At 41.6% G+C, this 22,430-nt stretch overlaps 2 protein-coding genes across 11 annotated transcripts in view; both read right to left on the bottom strand.

Moving 5' to 3' along the window:
* Nucleotides 1–19,404, bottom strand: part of LOC111959576 (high affinity cGMP-specific 3',5'-cyclic phosphodiesterase 9A) — a 35,599-nt gene extending 16,195 nt beyond the window's left edge. For 3 of the 9 annotated variants that reach the window (XM_023981229.2, XM_023981231.2, XM_023981228.2), the window contains exons 1-6: nt 19,324–19,404; nt 6,168–6,238; nt 5,746–5,856; nt 4,266–4,309; nt 2,832–2,886; nt 2,439–2,509 (exon numbers count right to left, since the gene is read on the bottom strand). In XM_023981229.2, the coding sequence (XP_023836997.1) occupies nt 2,439–2,509; nt 2,832–2,886; nt 4,266–4,309; nt 5,746–5,856; nt 6,168–6,238; nt 19,324–19,386 (415 nt within the window). In that variant the 5' untranslated portion in view covers nt 19,387–19,404. The other 6 variants (XM_070437648.1, XM_023981232.2, XM_023981234.3 and 3 more) reach the window with 5 other exon arrangements.
* An 8-nt stretch (nt 19,405–19,412) lies between these two features.
* The window catches only part of LOC111959575 (glucose-6-phosphate exchanger SLC37A1), a 40,057-nt gene continuing 37,039 nt past the window's right edge, over nt 19,413–22,430 (bottom strand). The window contains exon 20 of one of the 2 annotated variants that reach the window (XM_023981226.2): nt 19,413–19,501. In XM_023981226.2, coding sequence (XP_023836994.1) covers nt 19,447–19,501 — 55 coding nt within the window. In that variant the 3' untranslated portion in view covers nt 19,413–19,446. Of the gene's footprint in view, nt 19,502–19,914; nt 21,774–22,430 lie in introns of those variants that run through there. The other variant, XM_023981227.2, reaches the window with a different exon arrangement.

Below are 22,430 nucleotides of genomic sequence, written 5' to 3'. Positions count from 1 at the left end.
ATTGCAGGATATCAGGGTTCATTTTCCCTGGCATTGTAAAGACTACAGCCTGACAGGAGCCATTCTTCCTTGTTCCCACCCTCGAAGGCAAGCTTTTCAAAACGGGGGTGGTACTAGTTTACAGGAGTTATGTTACCGTGCACTGTATCTGAGATTGCTAAATAATTACCTACAAATGGCAAATTCAGATGATTCCTCTTTCCAAGAAGTGCTGGATGACATTTTAATTTTTTTATGTTCTTTTACATAGGAACATTAAGCCCTATTCATTTGAGCTGGAATACACTGAAGAGGAGTTGAGACAGTGAGAAAAAGAAATACAAGACCAGCAAGAAGCGGCAGCAGCCTAGACCAGCTGGACCAGGATAAATTACACACATACACCTCCACGGGGCGGTCATGCACGTCTTGGAATCGCTACAAATTCTGGATATTGTGGTTTGCTTACAACCAGGATATTTAGCTGTCTTGTTTCAACTGGTGAAATGCAGAAACGCTTGTATTTGTGTGTAGTGAGGAAATTCAAAATGTTTATGACACATATAATATATTAACAACATATTAATGGACTGAGTATACAAAACATTAGGAACACCTTCCTAATATTGAGTTACACCCCCTTTTGCCCTCAGAATAGCCTCAATTGGTCGGGGCATGGACTCTACAAGGTGTAGAAAGCGTTCCACAGGGATGCTGGCCCATGTTGACTCCATGGCTTCTACTCCGAATAGCTCGATCCATCTCATCCCACAGATGCTCAATTGGATTGAGATCTGGTGACTGGGCAGGCCACTGCAGTAAGCTGAATTCACTGTCATGTCCGTGGAACCATTCCTGGACAATCCTAGCATCCTGCTGAAAAAAATATTTTGCAGATGGATACACTGCTGCCATGAAGGGATGCACCTAATTGGAAATGATTTTCAGATATCCTATGGCATTCAAACTTTGCTCCACTTTTATCAAGGTGCCCAATACGTGCCATCAAAACACACCACCAGCCTTCAATGTTGACACGCATGTACTCGTGGTTTTCTCCATACCCTAGTCTTCCCATCAGCGTGAAACAGCAGGAACCGGGATTCATCAGACCAGGCAATGTTTTTCCAATTCTCCAGTGTTCAGTGTTTTCGTTCCTTAGCTCACTGCAACCACAGTTTGTTTTTTGCTGGAAGAAGTAGAACTCTGTAAGGTCGTCGGCTGCCATAACCCATTCATGTCAAGGTAAGCTGAGTTGTGCATTATTTTATGGGTCTTTGGGCACCAATGTTGTACTGGACTGTCAGTAGACTAACTGTAGCCCGTCTGTTGCTCTGCACAATTCATGTCAGCCTCATTTTCCCCTTTCATCATTGACCCGTTTCGACCACTGGCCTGCCTTCTTGATACACACGGAAAACTGTTGAGTGTGAAAAACTCAGCAATGTTTCACTCAAACAGGTGCGCCTGGCTCCTACTACCATACCCTGTTCAAGGGTACTTAAATATTTTGTCTTGCCATTTCACCCTCTGAATGGCACACATACACAACCCTTGTCTCAATTGTCTCAAGGCTTAAAAATCCTTATTTAAACGTATCTCCTCCCCTTTATCTACACTGATTGAAGTGGATTTAACAGGTGACATCAATAAGGGATCATAGCTTTTACCTGGATTCACCTGGTCAGCCTATGTCATGGAAAGAGAAGGTGTTCCTAATGTTTTGTACACTCAGTGTATAGTGAAATAGAGCAGGCGTGAAATTTCCCTTTAACATCCTTTTTTTTAATGATGTTAAAGGGACATTTTTTTATGACTCAATCTCCCAGGGCTACCATTTCTATGAACATTTCCCATCCAGCCAAGTTAATGAGTGGCGATTAAACCAATTAAAATATGCCTGCTCACATACAGTAGTAGAACAATGTTCACTGCACGCTTTATTGCACAGTTTCAGTGAGGGTTTGATTGCCTCATACACGGGCCATACATAAACATACTGAAAGTGATTCCTGCTTCTGCCAATCGGCCATCGCTCATCCATATATTTATATGTACATATTCTTATTCATTCCTTTACACTTGTGTGTAAAAGGTAGTTGTTGTGAAATTGTTAGATTACTTGTTAGATATTACTGCATGGTTGGAACTAGAAGCACAAGCATTTCACTACACTCGCATTAACATCTGCTAACCATGGGTATATGACCAATAACATTTGATTTGATTTGATTTTTGGGGTTAGGGTTAGCCATTGTATGTCACTCTTTAACTAAAAGTCACCTTAGAACAAAATCATCTGTTAAAGGACCATACTGTATTCTTCTATTTTCTGCATTCAGTGTATTTGTTCTGTAGTCCCCTTAGTATTCCCCATGGTAGGTAACAATACTGTGATTTAAGCAGAGGCTGTCTCCTCTCTAGGGAGAAATAAACACACAGACAGACACAGTACTCACACTCCACTCTCTTCTCCAACATGGCCAAGCGGTTCGTCACCTCCGTCTTCAGCTCGTTGATTTTAAACGCTCTGCAAAGAAATAGTGAAGGACAGACAGAGAGAGGGAGAGATGACGAAAGAAAATACAGGGGAGATAGAAAGAGGGAAAGAGACGGAAAAGGAGAGTGAGAAAATAAGATAGAGGAAGAGAGAGATAAAGAGAGAGAGAAAAGAGAGAGAGGGAAAGAGGGAAAGAGAGAGCAAAAGGGACATAGAGCAATCATTATCTGAAAGCAGCACACTCAACAATACAGTGACACACAAATAGCATACATTTACGAGAACAAGGGAACAAAAAGCATTTACCAAGCCAGAGGCAACATTTCCACGAAAGCTACATCAGTGCTCTTACCTGGAAAACTGCTCTGCCACCTGTGTCAATACATTCTGGAAGAGTTCCTCTTTATCTGGAAGAAAAAGATGGTGCTGCGTTACACACAGGAAAAACACAACTCGTACACGTCTCTCTGTGCTGTAACGACAACACTGCACACGTCTGAAGCATTTCATTATATCATAGCCTGGGGGTGTAACAAATATCGAGTGCCCCTTTTATCACACTCAAACACACACACGCGCATGCACACACACACACACCTTATGTAAACCAGCAACAACAAGAGAATGAAACAAACACAACAGATGGCAAAAGAAGAGAGAGTGTTTTCTCTGTCTTACTACTGAACGCAGTAGTCGCGTTTCGAGATGGTACCAGCTTGATATGTTAACAAGGCACTTGTAATATCCCTTCCCACACACGGAAAATAACTCAACGACAAAAACAAAGCTCTGCTATTGGTGCAGTGCAGACTTATGGCCAAAGTTCACCTGAGAGGCCAATAAAAGTGCAGGTATGTGAACTAGTAAAACCATCTGGCACCTGTTGGACTGATCCTATTGTACACCGTGTCACATTAATGCCGTCCTAATGTACACCGTGTCACATTAATGCTGTCCTAATGTACACCGTGTCACATTAATGCTGTCCTAATGTACACCGTGTCACATTAATGCTGTCCTATTGTACACCGTGTCACATTAATGTTGTCCTATTGTACACCGTGTCACATTAATGCTGTCCTATTGTACACCGTACCACCCTACCACTAGATGTACTGGTGCCTCTTGGGCAGTTCACATTGTTGATTGAGGACCTCTTTACTGAGGAATGTGATTGGTTCTCTTGAATGTTTAATATTTGTATTATGTGGTATTTGTAAAAAAGTGCAGGGCTCCCTTGTCCAAGAGATCTTGGGCCTGATAAAATAAAGCTTTAAAAAAATGTGAAACAAAGACACAAGCTGCTGTTCATGGATTTTTTCCCAGATGTTCAGCTGGCCTGTCTGTGTACTCTTGTGTGTGAGTGATGACTGAAAATAAGGATGTTGTTTTGTTTCCTTCCCTGCACTGGGGAACTGGTTCTCATCACACTGTTAAATCAGCCAGGTTTACTAGGTGACATTTCCCATAAACGGAGGTCATGAACCATGTAACCTCACTAACCAAGCAAAACAAGAAATAAATTGTGTGTGTGTGTGTTTACATCCTTGTGTCTATTGGCTACATGTTTTGATGACTATGCTTGTTTATGTGCAGATCAGGTATGTGGGATAGTGTGCTGTGCTGTGCTTTGTGTGTGTGCTCATGCTTGCTTACATATATGCTATATACGATATGGTACGTATGCATATCCTAATAAGCTATTGCGTATGTCATGTCAGCAATGCTTGTCTATTTGCATAGTCAGTGCATGTGTGTGAAAAGCCAATGGCCCTCTGGGACTCACCAGCTAGCTGTCCTCCAGTCAGAGGCACCACTCTGTACGGTGACCTTCAACACACAGAACACACACACACACAAACACACCAGTCAGTTTAGACAGCAAGTGGTGCAGCACTCAAATACGTCCCCCCTTCCTCCTAATCAGACATGCTGTGAATGTCCTCTTCCTCCCACTCTCTTACTCAGCGTCTGAAGTGTGAGGACACGCTGGGGGCTGTGTGTGTGTGTGTGTCTTTTTGGTTTTACTATCATTGTGGGGACCAGAAGTCCACACAAGGATAGTAAAACAAGGAAAAGTGGGAACATTTTGCCGGTCCCTACAAGGAAAAATGATATTTTAGGCTTACATGCAGACCATACCGCTCACGTCACGTGAGCAAGCATTGCAAAATAATGTACACATACATGTTATTCAATCAATGCACCTCCACTGCTCGCTCGAGTCTGCGTAGCCAGGCGCTAAAACAGAATTTGGTTCTATTTGTGACACTTGACCGTCTGCAAGTTCCGCCTCTCCCATCTCCTCATTGGTTTTTAGGATCATATACCCACGTGGGTGATTGAAGGATGAACTGAGGTCCACACTCCAGTCCAGTTGGTAGTGGTAATGCACCTTAAAGTTGGTTGCCAACCACCATATAAAGTCCAAAGAAGAAGAAGAAGCCTGAAGGAGGACAGATTACTAGAAACAAACTCGATTAACCCTTTTATCTGTGGATTAATTGTCGGAGTAGAGGACCTTGTGCATTTCAGGTAAAATAACAACCCAATGTTTATATCCCAGGACAAATTAGCTAGCAACAGCAAGCTAGCTAGCTAAATTGCCATAAATGTTTAATGCTTTTCGACCTGTCCCAAAATTAATATAGTTGGTTCAGAGTTCGTTTTGATATTTCGAACTGCGTGTCCTGATCGCGTCTGATGTGGGTGGACAAAATCAACATGCACGCAATGGCGCTGGTCAGCATGTTAGGGGTTAGGTTTAGGGTTAGAATTAGGAGTTATGCCATTTGGCTTAGGGTTAGTAAAACATGCGTGTGTGTATGTGTGTGAGCAGTGTCTAGCTCACTGATCACACCCTGACCTTGGATCTGTTAGTATTTTCAGCCTAACAAGTCCTGGGCAATAGGGCACAATCTGGGATATTTCCTGCTGTTGAATGGACATTTAAATCAATAATATAAACCTTTACCCTTGAAGAATTTAACTTTTTCTTATGAGTTTAGAATGCCAAAATGACAGATTATGCATTTAAGGACCAGCATATGTATTTTTCTGCTATAAATGTAAACACAGATGGAAATGAAGGTAGCCCTCTAGCCCATGGCTAGTACTTTTCAGACCGGGCTAGTAGAAAATGTGTCCCACTAGCTCCCCGGGCTAGTGATATTGTGTCTTTTGAAATATCGCATGGCACAGATTTTGAACCAGGTATAGTAAAGAATTGCAGTTCCATCCCTGAATGTAGATGTGACAGGGCCTACCTCTCGGTGTTGTGTGGCATGGTGGGGTCGATGGACACCATGGCTCCCGTGGAATCCAGCAGAGACAAGGTGGTGTTCCTGTCCAAAACAGACAAAGCAGGGACACTCTCTCTGAGGATGTGTCCCACTATGGTTCAATGAAGAGAGTGTAGGTGTTGGGCACATTCCAAATATCAATCAAGGAAACCAAGGGAAAGATGAATGCTAGTCAAGACTATTGGAACTAGGCCACTCACTATAGAGTATTATCTTGTCACTAATATGAGTTCTCAACATGGCATCCAATAGAAGTGATCCTCAAAACAACATTAGAAAAACAGCCTAGCAGACATGGAGATTAAAGGATCCTGACAGGACGCTGACAGAGACGACTCTAAGCTTCACAGCAGAACTGAAGAGGGGAAAAGAGAGCAGAGAATTACCTTGGAAGACCTAGAGCGGTACAGAATAACTCCTTGATATCATACGGGCTGCAGAATCTGCTGAAGACCACCTACGGGAAGGGTAGCAAAGACACGAAACATAGTCACGATCTAGTACATATATGATATATAATGCATACACTCTTAGAAAAAAGGGTTCCAAAAGGGTTCTGCGGCTGTCCCCATAGGAGAACCATTTTTTGTTCCAGGTAGAACTGTTTCCCACTTTTCCACAGAGGGTTCTACATGGAACCCAAAATGGGTTCTTCAAGGGGTTCTCCACTGGGGACAGCCGAAGAACCCTTTTTGGTTCTAGATTTTTCTAAGAGTGTAGCATGCAATACTCTATTTATAGTGTCAGTAGCCACAGTGAGTATATAATGTTTGACGTGTGAGCAAAACGTTCATGTTCACATAACAACCTCCATGTGCGTAGATCTAAGGGATACAGCATTTTGAGAATTGAAAATGCTGACATAGCACCTTTTTTTCTAAGAGTGCATCTAGAACCTAAAATGGTTATTCGGCTGTCCCCATAAGAAAACCCTTTTTGGTTCCAGGTAGAAACCTTTTGGGTTCCATGAAGAACCCTTTCCACAGAGGGTTCTACATGGAACCCAAAAGGGTTCTACCTGAAACCAAAACGGGTTCTACCTGGAACCAAAAAGGGTTCTCCTATGGGGACAGTTGAAGAACCCTTTTTTCTAAGAGTATATATTCTAAAAATATATGCAGAAATGTTGGAGATACTGATACTAGACGTGGAATACATTCCCAGTGATCAGGGTGGAACAGCAGACCACCAAACCAGTGTATTTACTCAGCCTGTTCTACTATCCTCTCAAGCAACACCCGAGTACAGTGTGAGAGAAAATGGACCAACCACCCCACTAGGGAGGGAAGAAGAACTTTGTATTGACAGGTCTCTCATTCTGGGCTTTTCTTTTGATTACAAATACGCAGATTCCAGCACACCACAGTAAATATCCCCCCATCCCACCCCCCCCTCTCCTTTAATTGCCATCCAAACAAAGTCAGTCAGTCATTTCTAGTGTCAACCCCAGGTTCACCAACACAGACGACTTTGACCCATGTAGATAAAAGCATCTTGATTCTTATGCCATTGGCAGGGACAACAATGTCGACAATAGGTGACAAAAGGAACCAAGGCAACAAGGGTAAGAAGGAGATGGAGAAATGTGTAGGGTATGAAGGAAAGAGGGATGGGAGAGAGTAGGAGGGGAAGCGATGAGAGAGACAGAGAGCACTCCAGAAACCTGTCAGTGGCAGGCTGTCAGGTGTGTTAGACAGTGATGTGTTTAGTTCAGAGACACGTAAGCAAGAGCCACTTATGTTCACAAACAGACAATTCACCATGAAATACAATAGAAATTGCAGGATTGTATATTCACAAATCATAAATATTCACTTAGTTATTGTTAATCAATTTCCCATATCCGTTTTCAGAAAAATGCATAAAGGCTATGTCTGCTCCATTTTCACTGGTGTGAAATTGTAATTCAATTTCACTTTATTTCAATTCAACAAAGAGAAGCGGCGAATAGAAACATCCTGTTCCATCTCCTCTCTAAAGAGAGGTGATAGTGGACCTACAGTAACATCCTGTTCCATCTCTCTCTAAAGAGAGTGTAGTAGGCCTACAGTAACATCCTGTTCCATCTCCTCTCTAAAGAAGGTGTAGTAGACCTACCGTAACATCCTGTTCCATCTCCTCTCTATAGAGAGATGTAGTATAGCCTACAGTAACATCCTGTTCCATCTCCTCTCTAAAGAGGTGTAGTAGACCTACCGTAACATCCTGTTCCATCTCCTCTCTAGAAGAGGTGTAGTAGACCTACTGTAACATCCTGTTCCATCTTCTCTCTAAAGAGAGGTGTAGTGGACCTACCGTAACATCCTGTTCCATCTCCTCTCTAAAGAGACGTGTAAGTAGACCTACAGTAACATCCGTCCATCTCCTCTCTAGAGAGAGGTGTAGTAGACCTACTGGAACATCCTGTTCCATCTCTCTCTAAAGAGAGGTGTAGTAGACCTACCGTAACATCCTGTCCATCTCTCTCTCTAGGACGTGTAAGTAGACCTACAGTAACATCCTGTTCCATCTCCTCTCTAGAGAGACGTTAGGTAGACTACAGTAACATTCTGTTCCATCTCCTCTCTAGAGAGAGGTGTGTAGACCTACAGTAACAGTCCTAGTGCCTTAACATCTGAGCGAGTAGCAACAAGGAAACCCACTCAGTATGCATATATACAGTGACATACAACAGCCCTTTGGTAAAAGTAATACAAGTGGTCAGGGGTCAACATGTCTTTGTCATCTGTCATGCTTGGAAGGATGGCATGATGCACGTAGAGCTCTGACTCTTCTGCACTCTCCCGTCCCGTTCCTTCAAGTTGTACAGCTGACGTAGGTATCCCCCCATTTCCCTGTTCAGTAAGTATAACTGTAAGTGTGTGGTTGTGTGGTGTGTGTGGGTGTGTGTGTGGTGGTTGGGTGATAGATGTGTGTGTGTGTGTGTGTGTGTGTGCGCTTGAACATGGAGGTGCTCATGTAATAGCCTGGCGCTGCTGCCCGCTTCTGTTTTCGATGATGGATGACGCTAGCTTGACAGCAGAGAGTATGCTAAAGGACAGAGAGCATAAGGTGGTAGGGTAAGCATAGGAGCTCTCTTGTATGAGGAACCAGGTCCGTAGATAGTGCTGACAAACCTGGATGTTTATGGACCCTCCATGTCATCTAATAATAACTGATGAATAACCAGTTCCTCTCTAATACCTGAGTTCTGTTCTTGTTGAGTTTCTATACAGTGCCTTCTGAAAGAATTCAGACCCCTTGACTTTTTCCAAATTTTGTTACGTTACAGCCTTTTTCTAAAATTGATTAAATGTTTTTTTCCCCCTTTGTCATTATGGGGTATCGGCACCCAATACCCCATAATGACAAAGCAAAAGCAGGTTAATAGAAATGTTTGCTAATTTATTAAAAATAAAAAATGGAAATATTAAATTTACATAAGTATTCAGACCCTTTACTCAGTACTTTGTTGAAGCACCTTTGGCAGCGATTACAGCATCGACTCTTCTTGGGTATGACGCTATAAGCTTGGCACACCTGTATTTGGGGAGTTTCTCCCATTTTTCTCTGCAGATCTTCTAAAGCTCTGTCAGGTTGGATTGGGAGCATTGCTGCACAGCTATTTTCAGGTATCTCCAGAGATATTTGATCGGGTTCAAGTCGGGGCTCTGGCTGGGCAACTCAAGAACATTGAGACTTGTCCTGAAGCCACTCCTGCGTTGTCTTGGCTGTGTGCTTAAGGTCGTTGTCTTGTTGGAAGGTGAACATTTGCCCCAGTCTGAGGTCCTGAGTGCTCTGGAGCAGGTTTTCATCAAGGATTTCTCTGTACTTTGCTCTGTTCATTTTCACCCTCGATCCTGACTAGTCTCCCAGTCCCTGCCCCTGAAAAACATCCCCACAGCATGATGCTGCCACCACCATGCTTCACCGTAAGGATGGTGCCAGGTTTCCTCCAGACATGACAATTGGCATTCAGGCCAAAGAGTTCAATCTTGGCTTCATCAGACCAGAGAATCTTGTTTCTCATGATCTGAGAGTCTTTAGGTGCCTTTTGGCAAACTCCAAGCGGGCTGTCATGTGCCTTTTACTGAGGAGTGGCTTCCGTCTGGCCACTCTACCATAAAGGCCTGATTGTGCTGCAGAGTGCTGCAGAGATGGTTGTCCTTCTGGAAGGTTCTCCCATCTTCACAGATGAATTCAAGAGCTCTGTCAGAGTGACCATCTGGTTCTTGGACACCTCCCTGACCAAGGCCCTTCTCCTCGATTGCTCAGTTTGGCCGGGTGGCCAGCTCTGGAAGAGTCTTGGGGGTACCAAACTTCTTCCATTTAAGAATGATGGAGGCCACTGTCTTCTTGGGGACCTTCAATGCTGCAGAAATTGTTAGGTACCCTTCCCCAGATCTGTGCCTCGACACAATCCTGTCTCGGAGCTCCACGGACAATTCCTTCAACCTCATGGCTTGGTGTTTGCTCTGACATGCACTTTCAACTGTGGGACCTTATACAGACAGGTTTGTGTCTTTCCAAATCATGTCCAATCAATTGAATTTCCAACAGGTGGACTCCAATCAAGTTGTAGGAAACAGGATGCACCGGAGCTGAATTTCGAGTCTCAGAGCAAAGGGTCTGAATACTTATGTAAATAAGGTCTTTCTGTTTTTTTTATCTTTAATAAATTTGCAAAGATTTCTAAAAACGTATTTTCGCTTGGTCATTATGGTGTATTGTGTAGATTGCTGAGGATTTTTCTTTGTACTATCCATGTTAGAATAAGGCTGTAATGTAACAAAATGTGGAAAAAGTCAAGGGTTCTGAATACTTTCCGAAGGGACTGTATATGGACACCTAAACCAACATGCAAAATGACATAAATCCACACTCCTGACTATCCAACGGCACAGGAAATACCGTATTCAAATTCAATCACACACAGAACATGCAGAAGAACAATGGAGCACGTAAAGCAGGAACTAATCAGCATAATTTCTGTACAAGGAAGCTAGATAATAAAACACACAATGGCAGCACTACACTGTCAGTCACGCAGCAAGAGAATGAAACACTCATTATTCACTATGGACTGAAGGACTGGAGCCTGGAACCCATCTGGCTATAGCCTTAAATTGCAAATGATCTGTGCATCAGTACAAAAACAACGATCTCTCTGATAATCTAATGAGTTCAAACCAATATAGACCCAAAAACCACAATGTTCGAGTCCAAATTATAATGTATGTGTCACGTTCCTAACCTGATTTCCTTTGTTTAGTCTTTGTTTAGTTGGTTAGGACGTGAGCTGGGTGGGTGTAGTCTATGTTATGTGTTTCTTTGTTTAGGTTTGTCTTATTGGCCTGATATGGTTCTCAATCAGAGGCAGGTGTTTTACGTTGTCTCTGATTGGGAACCATATTAAGGTAGCCTGTTTTCACTGTTGGTTTGTGGGTGATTGTTCCTGTTCTTGCGTTCATCTGTTTTTGTGTTCTCTAGTTCTAGTATGTATCCATAAATATGGATACATACCACGCTGCGCTTTGGTCCTCCTCTCCTTCTACCGACGGAAGCCATTACAGTATGTCAAACATCATCAACTTTCAGGTCAGACAAAGGCCAGGAGTGTCGAAGAGTTAAGATGGAGTGTCGCCTTGTTAGTCCAAAAGCGGAAGTTGGGTCACAGGCTCTCTTTCCATTTCCCCTGAAAACCGGAACATCTGGTTGTTGGGGACTCGGCAGAGATTACCACCAAACTGACTTGTTGTGGATAAAAATCAGCTCGTGATGACATAGTGCACAAAAAATGTACTTTTTCGCTTAAGTTTTCATGTACCAAATGAAAATCGAAAAGTTCAATGTGTTTCCATCGCATTTTCAACTCTACTGATAGTTTTGTCACAAAAATTGTTGCATTAAATAGCAAATGTGCCTACTTTGGTCTTGGCATGTGTGCTGTAGCCAACAGCTCGCAGATACCGTACGGGTAGGCTGTGCGGGTAGGTTAGTCTACATAATGAAATAAGAGTGGGAATATTCGTATTTGTCAAACAGCAGTCAAGCATCGATCATCATGTCACCAGAATATGACACTTGATATTTATTGGAAAGGAGCATCAAGCTCATCACCGTGCACTATCACCACCCTGTGAAGTTCATCATACCTTATTTCATCTATAGCCTAATAAACTGCATGGTTTCCTGAGCTGTAGTGGGAGGACCACACACCAAGTCATCGCATAACTCCAAGTTGACTTTGATATGATGGTTATTGTATCAATATTTGTGCATAAAGGTGTTTCCAATGCCATTTCTCGCATAATTAATTTTACCGACACAGAAAGATTCCACATGTCGAACAAACAAATTCTGTCGGCATTCATAAAATTGTACCGAAACTTGCTGTTTACATTAAAGCTGTCATTAATTTTTGGGTCCTACGGTAAGACTTAACTCGCATAAAAACTGTGGATGGAAACGTGGTTAGTAATGTGCTCCTGTGCACAGAGCTGTGCTGGAATTATGATGAGATCCGATAGGTCCCTGTTGTTATGGCTCAGACTGAGCTGTGAGAAGTAAGGTAAGACACTCTAATTTAGTCTGATGGGAAGTCATGTTTAGAAATGATGGAGCAGTGATAATAAATATTAGAGAGAGAGCAGAGAGAGAGCAGAGAGAGAGAGAGAGAAAGAGAGGAATGCAAGCGTGAGAGAGAAAGAGAGGAGTGTGTGAGAGGGATAAAGAAAAGGAGAGAGAGAGAATGTGTGTGTGTGTGTGTGTGAGATTGATAGATCAACAGTGTGAGAAAAATGCAGCGTCACATAGACACAGGAGAATGAGAGGGAGAGAAAACAACAGAGGGTGAGGGAGAGAGAAAGAGAGGAGGTGCCATATTTTTACCCCAGCAACAACTGACCAATGGCAACCGAACAATATCAGAAATCCAGAACAAAAGCTTACACACAGTCAGAGATGAATTGATTTATCTCTATGAGCTCACAGATGTAGTCACTGACTACGAGCCTAAACCACAGCATATCCTAAACCAACTGAACGAACAGGCTCACAGAAAAACAACAAACAAACATAAAACAGACTTGGAATGAATTCCATAAAAAGTGACACGGTCTGCAATAAATGCAAAGTGCCATCGGAGTGGAGCATAAAAGTCTTTATGTTGTTCCTTTATGGCCCTGGTCCTCAGTCTCCTCCACTCCACTGGGTTTAAGTGTAAAGAGCCCTCTGGATGGGATCTAGACCCACCATTCTGGCTCTGTTTGTGGAGGCTAATTGACATGGATATAGTCTGCGTGAGATTAAAGCAATTGTACACGAGAGGGCGTGCTAAATGACTTTGATCGAATTTCACTATTGAAACTATGTTGCAAATGTCGATACAGACAGCAATGTTTGTACAACCCCCAGATGTTGCAAACCAAATGTTAGGCTAGAAGCAAGGGGAAATAATGTCTAGATGCCTTTTACAGTGGAGATCAAGTTAATGAATTGGCTGGCTGGGCTGTGGAGGAGCAGGGATTTCTCAGAAAAGAAAATAAGATTCCCAATTTTGCGTTATAGGCTTACCCGTGCTAAAACATTTTTTTTAGTATGGTTTAGAACGAGTCTCAACCAATCACAATACTTGTTTTGATCAACCCATTGTAGAATAAGGAGTTTGTGACACTATACGAAATTGTCTTTAGGCCAAATCCTTACATAAGATGCAAGTAAGTCACTTGAGGTTTCATGTGGCGACTGTTCCAGTGATTTACACAAACAAATCTCAAGTTAAGATGTGGCCCCTACATGCTGAAGTTTTGATCATATATGTAAGAAACCTGAGCATTCAATCAAAACAAATGTATTTGCAAAGCCCTTTTTACATCAGCCAAAGTAAATACAGAAACCCAGCCTAAAACCCCAAACAGCAAGCAATGCAGATGTAGAAGCACGGTGGCTAGCATTTCATCCTGGAATCCAGAATGGCGGGTATATCTACTGTAATAGAAATGTGTAGACTACATGCTGGGTTTAAAATGTGCAGGAGATGATCTTAAATGATGTTAGTGGCAGTCTACATAGACATTTCCAGTACTTTTCCAGACTGGAATTGTACAATGGGCCAGCAAAGTACAGTGGCTTGCGAAAGTATTTACCCCGTGGCATTTTTCCTATTTTGTTGCTTTACAACCTGGAATTAAAATGGATTTTTTGGGGAGTTTGTATCATTTGATTTCCACAACATGCCTACCACTTTGAAGATGCAAAATATTTTTTCTTGTGAAACAAACATGAAATAAGACAAAAAAACGGAAAACTTGAGCGTTCATCCCCCCAAAGTCAATACTTTGTAGAGCCACCTTTTGCAGCAATTACAGCTGCAAGTCTCTTGGTGTATGTCTCTGCAAGCTTGGCACATCTAGCCACTGGGATTTTTGCCCATTCTTCAGGGCAAAACTGGTGTACAGCAATCTTCCGCTGGTGTACAGCAATCTTTAAGTCATACTACAGATTCTCAATTGGATTGAGGTCTGGGCCTTGACTAGGTCATTCCAAAACATTTAATGTTTCCCCTTAAACCACTCGAGTGTTCCTTTAGCAGTATGCTTAGGGTCATTGTCCTGCTGGAAGGTGAACCTCCGTCTCAGTCTCAAATCTCTGGAAGACTGAAACAGGTTTCCCTCAAGAATTTCCCTGTATTTAGCGCCATCCATCATTACTTAAATTCTGACCAGTTTCCCAGTCCCTGCTGATGTAAAACATCCCCACAACATGATGCTGCCACCACCATGCTTCATTGTGGGGATGAGGTTCTCGGGGTGATGCGAGGTATTGGGTTTGCGCCAGACATAGCGTTTTCCTTGATGGCCAAAAAGCTACATTTTAGTCTCATTTGACCAGAGTACCTTCTTCCATATGTTTGGGGAGACTCCCACATTTTTTTTCTTCCAGCAATGGCTTTTTTCTGGACACTCTTCCGTAAAGCCCAGCTCTGTGGAGTGTACGGCTTAAAGTGGTCCGATGGACAGATACTCCAATCTCCACTGTGGAGCTTTGCAGCTCTTTCAGGGTTATCTTTGGTCTCTATGTTGCCTCTCTGATTAATGCCCTCCTTGCCTGGTCTGTGAGTTTTGGTGGGCGGCCCTCTCTTGGCAGGTTTGTTGTGGTGCAATATTCTTACAATGTTTTAATAATGGATTTAATGGTGCCCCGTGGGATGTTCAAAGTTTCAGATATGTTTTTAAACCCAACCCTGGTCTGTAATTCTCCACAACTTTGTCCCTGACCTGTTTGGAGAGCTCCTTGGTCTTCATGGTGTCGCTTGCTTAGTGGTGTTGCAGACTCTGGGACCTTTCAGAACAGGTGTATATATACTGAGTTCATGTGACAGATCATGTGACACTTAAAGTCCACCTGTGTACAATCTAACTAATTATGTGACTTCTGAATGTAATTGGTTGCACCAGATCTTATTTAGGGGCTTCATAGCAAAGGGGGTGAATAGACATGCACGTACCACTTTTCCATTTTTATTTTTAAACAAGTTATTTTTTTCATTTCACTTCACCAATTTTGACTATTTTGTGTATGTCCATTACATGAAATCAAAATAAAAGTCAATTTAAAGTTGTAATGCAACAAAATAGGAAACACGCCAAGGGGGATGAATACTTTTGCAAGGCACTGTAAACACAGTAAATATCTGGTCCTCTCATCTTAATCCTGGAAGGAATTATTCTTCCTCTAAGGAATTTCATCAAGCATTTAATGATTAGCTGTCATTTTTCCCACCCAAATGATTGACAACCTATCATGCTTTTACCATAATCCAACTATACAGGCTCTATATTTTAACAAACCTAACGCAATGGTAAATCTCAGCGCAGGTGGTAGCGCTATAGGTTCAGGGGCAGAAATATTTTTGCTATTTTCACTATCACAATTATCAGCGTACTTGCTGGCGTTGGCGCGAAAGTGATGGGTTTTAATGAATAAACAAATTGTGGGTGTGTTGGGGCTTGGCCCATCACTAGCCAATCAGAATGTGTTCCATGGCAAAATGTGGTTGCTTCAAGTTGTGTATTTACGTTTTTTTGTATTGCCTTGGAATCAACTCCACTCCCAATGCTAGTCCATTAGTGTGTTAAATGGCTTACAGAAACAAAATAACAAAATGTAGACCTATCCTTGCTAAATACATTAACTTGAACCCAATTTCATACCCTACGTCACACTTCCAGACAACAATTTCTCCCCGTGGGTATATAATATTAAAACAATGTAGACTACTTAGGGTTATACGCACACCCAAACTTTTCACAGTAGCTGGACAAAAATCCAATATAAATAGAAAGGGCGAATGTCCATTCACCGTGATAATGCTCCCCAATAGGCCTATGCTTTACGAACATAATCGGAAACATTTTACAGATCATCTCGCATTCATACATCTCCAGAAGTTGCATTGCAAGCGCGCCACTGACGTTGTCACCATGAAACCAGGAAGGTGAATCATACTAAAGGTTGGTTGTAATAAAATTCAACAAAAAACGAGCAGTTTTTTTTTTTACAACAACAATAAATGAATGTAAAATGTAATACAAAATCACCAGGATAAAAAAACACACATTGTTGTTGAATTAGCCTTCGTTGTGGTAGGCCTAAGGGAGGTCTTGGGTTTTTCAATTTTTACAGGTTACAGATAACTTCTAAATACGAGGTTCGCCGGTATTCATTCACCGAGGTACTCATCTCTCGTTTCACGGTGGGCATGGACACGTAGCCTACATCATGGATGAGGTTTTACGCACGTCCAAAACGTGACCTGCATGGCTAAAATAATGTGGGCCTGCCTTCAATGCATAGATAAAAAGAGAATGTCAGCTCACTGTTTTACTCCTTTCAAACCTTATATTTTAATAAAGCTTTGGTGATTAAGGTGTATTTCCAAGCGGTCTCAGGAGCCAAACCCTTTATCGACAGTCTTGACTAGCCTACTTCGTGATAACATTGGGCAGACAACAAAACCTTAATTGAGAGGAGGGAAGGCTACTGTATGCTTGGTTTTAAAACAAAAATCGTTTTTTATATTTATAAATATGAAGAATACAGGCACCAAAAGTAAATTGGGCTACTCTTGTTCCATGCGCACATGGGCAGAGTGCGTCAGGGCTGGATAGGCTGCGTTTCTGCTGTTCATGCCATAACCAACTGCGTTACTGCTAAAAACCAGCTTTTGGTTGGTCTTAAATATCCCTATCAGCGCTGCCTGAAATCAGTACTTTGGATACTGTTTTTAAGGACACACCTCAAATATTTCCATCCGCCCATCTGAGCTGATATCAAAGAGGTAAACTGCCGAATTTAGCGTTAGGTGTAGAAAATGCCAATCTGACAGTTTTTACATTACGAAATTGCAAACTAACTTGCGTTTGAGACTAGCGCCGCCTTAACGCCAGCCAAAAATAGAGCCCTAAATGTTGCCACTACACACAGGTTCATAAAATTGTGCAGTTTCTTGTGCAATTGTGCAAATCTTGATTAAGATCTAACACAAACGCATGCATATACACATAGAGGACAGTGAATGTGTCCAAACAACATAGACAAGATTCTGAAAATTCAGTTTTCGATATTGCTGGACAAAGTTGATTTACTGTTTAACTGCTTTTTTCTTCTTCATAAAAGTGAGGCGAGGAAGAAAAAAAAAAAAATCCCCCAAAATAAAATGGACTCCAAGTGAGAGTTTTTCATAAATAGTGGAGAAGGAATACATTTGTACTTTACCACATTGTCCTACCCATCTGTGCAAGCTTTAGGCCTAATGTGGGCTTCAAGAGTTATATTATTCCAAGCAAAAACCTATGCTAGGAAATCTTTCCTGTATTTTGAAAAAGGATGCAGATGATGGTACAACGTTAATTGATATAATCATGTGAAATGAAACAGAATGGGCAGTATGACAGTTTCTTTATTCTGAACATATCTCTGATAAACATCAATAACATAATTATTAACATATGTATAATAGAATACAATATCAAGTGTTTTTTCTAATGAAAAAAATTGACCAAATGTATAATCAGTTCATTACTTAAATGTATAGTCTAACTATGCTTTAATTAAATATGAATATAATGCAAATATTAAAAAGGCTTATCATAAACCACACTTTATAGGAGAAATAGGCTACTAAAGATGGCCAATCATTCAAGTTAGGTCTTTCAAACAGTGCTGGACTTGGGCAGGAACTCACCCGCACCTCAAATTTTCCACTGTTTGAGCTCCTGTTCCTCTTACAGAATATTAGCTCAAAAGTATTGTGGAGCTCCTGCACCTAAATATAAACAGTACCAGCACCCAAAATGAGTACCGGCACCTATTTCAGTGTAAGTCAAGCACCGCTATCAAATAAGTGCAATTCAACACCTATCTACTGGATAAAAACGTAATTCCATGCGATACAGGCTATATAGTAGAATATGTATGCTTTTCTAATTCAAGAATAACAATAAATAATTGTAATCAAATAAAATGTTAATTTATAATGAGTTCATGACCTATTAGCCTATAGCCTGCAACAAAATAGTAATACAAATATGAATAGGTCTATAATAGACTAGGCTTTTACTTTGAAGAAAGAGGGACAATCAATCAAGTAAAGTCTGTCAACTGAATGTAGCATTGGAAAAAGTACATTTCAATCCGGCCATAAAGTAAACTATAGCATAATCTACAGAATATAACTGATATTAAAAATGCGCAATTAGAAGCATAAATCAATTCCAGAGCAAGCTTTACTAAATTCGAGACCAGTAGGCCTATATAGTCAATTCACTGCATCCTCCATCGATTGCCTCATCCGGCTGCCAGGAAAAGCTTTGCTGAGGAATGCCCTGATCTCTGGCCAGTCGTTTGGTTCGATGATGACGTTGTTTCGGGTATTAACTGCTTCTAATAGGTAAAAACATTATGCGTTAACCGTGCATTTAAACGATGGGACGTCCCACCACGTTAAACCTGGACACAAATAGTAGGAATTTGCGTCGTCCTCAGCTATGCTGGCATGCGAGAGAAAATAAACATCTGCACATACAGGTCCCGACCGTTTGTGCGTCAGTGTCCAATCAGAGGCCCGAACATAACAAGCGCGTGATCTGAGGTGGTTTGGTCTCTGATTCTCTCGCACCAGTTTGGGAAATACTCAAGGGACACAAAAAACGATACATCTTTTTATAAAAGTGAAGCGAGGGGCGAAAAGTGAAGCGGCGCATCCGTTAAACAGTAAATCAAGTGTGTCTGGCATATGCATAATCAATCAAAAAGTGAATAGATTTTTATTGCATTATCAATGACATTAGGCTATTCATTTTAACCACGATTTGTATATGAATATTATACAATATGCTATTGAGGGTTTCCTATTCTATAGACAGCATAACTATCATTGCACCGTTCTTCCAAATCTTTCCTATGCAATATTGGACCTCTTCCCGGTTAGGCCTACAGGGCAGGGTGTAGGTTGATGATGATACAGGCTGACATGATATAACGGTTGATTAACAGTTATACCTTCTGAATTCTGCCATCCACGTCCAGGTAGATTACTCGGTACGCCGAAGAAGCTGATCCCATCTCTCTCCACCCCTCAAGCCTCTCTCGCCGCTGCCGAGGACTCGGATTGCGGGCTATAGGCTACCACTCCGTTCCGTGCCCGAATTGGAAAACCCCGAGAGCCGTCGGTCCGTCTCTGAATGGGCAAATGAAGTTAGCGTTTCAACATCTCTTTCTCTCTGGAGCACCTAGCTATCTCTCATCTCATAAACCACCTCCCTCAGCCTCTCTCAATGAGTCGCACGCAGACAAACACACACATTGGGAAAACTGAAGAGCAGGGATCATCGAACGCTTTTCTCTTATCGCCATAGTTACCGGGGCTCCTCAAGGACGCGTGAGTGGGGTAGTTTGCCTGCCCACACAGCCCCCAGACCGCAGTCTGTTCGCGATGTTCATTCCCTTTTACGAACAAACGAGGCTATATTCTATTGATAATATGGCTATTCAAATCATATATAGTCTCTAAAAACTGTATTTTTGGTCAAAGCACACGGGAAGAAAGGAACCGACGAAAGAAAACCAAAAAGCAGACAGCAAGCACCGGGAAAAAGAGATGTTTTACATTTAATTTAGTTTCTTGCATGGGCGCCCACGCGCTTCCCTTGATGACATATTAATCAAGCCTTGTAGGCTCGAGTCAGCTCAGGGGTTTTGTGATGCTATGTGTGGGAGAGGAGTCATGGGCAATCAAAACATACTAATACTTTCAATATAACCCGTCATTGACTGTAGGGTATAATCCGGCATAATTACGTTTTGGTTTATTATGAGAACCTTCAGAGAATAATAATTCATATTTGATTTGGCCTGCAGTACTTTTCAGAAACAAAGAGAGATTGTGTGTGTGTGCCTGCCTGTGTCACTGAGTGGAGGACTAGCTTTCAGAAGTGTACATTTTGTTTGACACCTGCCACCTCCAGCTGGGAGACTTGAGACCACTCAGCCTCCTAACTGGAACACATTTAGCCTGGTGAACAAAACAACTCAACATTATGCTTAGAAACCAAGACAGATCTTTTGTGAAGAAGCTTCCAGAGAATTCAGCAACACAGTCACTCCCTTTTTATCTACCAAGATGTCTTCAGAAATGGACAATTGTCACCAAGACCGTGTACTTATGAGTCAGGTAAGAATCAGACAAGTAACTAAACAAAGCAACTGCCTGACCAATGAACAAACACCAAAAGGTACACAGTATTTCAAGTACTACCATTTAAGCACTGCGATGATTTAGCTTCCACCAAGAAATGCTCTATCGCCACAAAGAACAATGACACGTTACTGGATGGGGTCCCTTCCATTTCAATTCAGTTAAACACGGGCGGTGAATTAGAATTAACCACAGCCCCGGGCATCTGCCAGAATGAAAGTTCATAAGAATATAGATTACTTTTTCATGAAGGTACATAGGCTACCTTTCTTCACTCATTTGGCACATTAAACTTGCAGGACTCGGAGGTAGGAAGCATTAGTCACAGGAACGCCTTTAAAATGTTCAAAGGCAGAATGAATGTGAGCATTTTAAGGTTTGGGATGACGGCATTTGGTATTTTCTACACATACTAAAAAGAATATCACAGTTTAACATTGCACTGCATAAATAACTGATTGAGAAATGGTTGATCCTCCTCGGAGTTGGTATGCAGAAATTCATACTCAAACACAAAATGTTACCTTCATACCATTCAAGTCCCAAAACATAACAAACCGCACCATAATTTGCTGATCATATAGGAACACAAAATATCAGTACCTTCATATACTTCCTAAACAGAGAAAATACATAGACCACCAGAAAACAGAAAAATTTTTCATATAAATTACTGTGCATTTCCCCACAATCTTTGGTTACATAAGGCTGAAGTGGGCCCAATATGCTCTAGAAGTAAAACAAAACAAAAAAAAGTGGTATGTGCTCAGAGGGACTGGATGGCTTGGTTGGTTGCTTATTATACTTCGCTACTGAATCTTCATCGACTTTCATTCGTTTCCAATAGGTGCTGCTACACACTAGTTCACGTCAGCTACTGCTGAATGGACGGCGATAGAAGCTCGCAGTGACAACAGACCTTTAGAAAGAAGTGTGGTCTATGTCTCTTTGTGAACATTGTCTAGCTCTTGGGCTCAGTTTTTCAAAAACCATCAGATAGTATTAAAGGCATATTCATAGAACAGACAAATCATTGACTTAAAATCCAGATAACTTTTGAAAACTGGGCCCTGGTTTATAGGGATTGGGTTAAGGTTGAGAGGTGACCACAGGCAGGGTGGGTTCAGGTAATCTCAGTTAAAAGGTCCAGTCCAGGGTAGTGGTATAGGATGCAGTGTGTCTGTGCTGAGCGAGGGCCACAGTCTTTTCACTTCTCGGTCTAGAGTTAGTGCAAAGTGCTTAGTGCTCCTTCATCCTACAAGACAGAAACAGAAAAACAGACTTTGATCCCTAAACAAAAATCTGCATAAAAACAATGTGCAGTTTCCCACCAGAGATGTTTTTCCATCAAATTGATAAAAAGGCTGTGTGTGATGACCTAGTGCACATATAAATACATTTTGCGGTTCAATTCTGACATACCGAATTTGGCTCTAGCCAACAGCTCACAGTTAGGCTACAGTGCAAGTATAGCCTACATGATGAGATGATTATGGACAAAAGAGTAATCATTTTTATTTGTCAAACAGCAGCCAAGCATCGACAATCATCTTTTTGTGTTGGTAAAACTAATTATATGAGAAATGGTGGTGGAAATGCCTTTATGCACAAATATTGATATAATAATATTCATATCGAAGTAAACTTGGAGTCACGCGATATGGTATGTGGTCCTCCCACTACGACTCGTGAAACCAGGCAGTTTATTAGGCTTTAGACTAAATAAGTTATGATGAACTTAACAGGGTGATGTCGAGGGTCTTATTCTGGTGGCATTATGATCGATGCTTGACTGCCGTTTGACAAATAAGAAATTCTCGCTATTATCCATAATAATATCATCATGTAGACATGCATAACCGTAGTCTACCCGCACTGTATCTGTGATCTGTTGGCTAAAGTTCACGTGCCA

Source organism: Salvelinus sp. IW2-2015, linkage group LG36 (genome assembly GCF_002910315.2).
Source record: "Salvelinus sp. IW2-2015 linkage group LG36, ASM291031v2, whole genome shotgun sequence".
NCBI lineage: Eukaryota > Metazoa > Chordata > Actinopteri > Salmoniformes > Salmonidae > Salvelinus > Salvelinus sp. IW2-2015.
The sequence above is the reverse complement of the archived record's forward strand: the minus strand, read 5'-3'. Positions and strand labels throughout refer to the sequence as shown.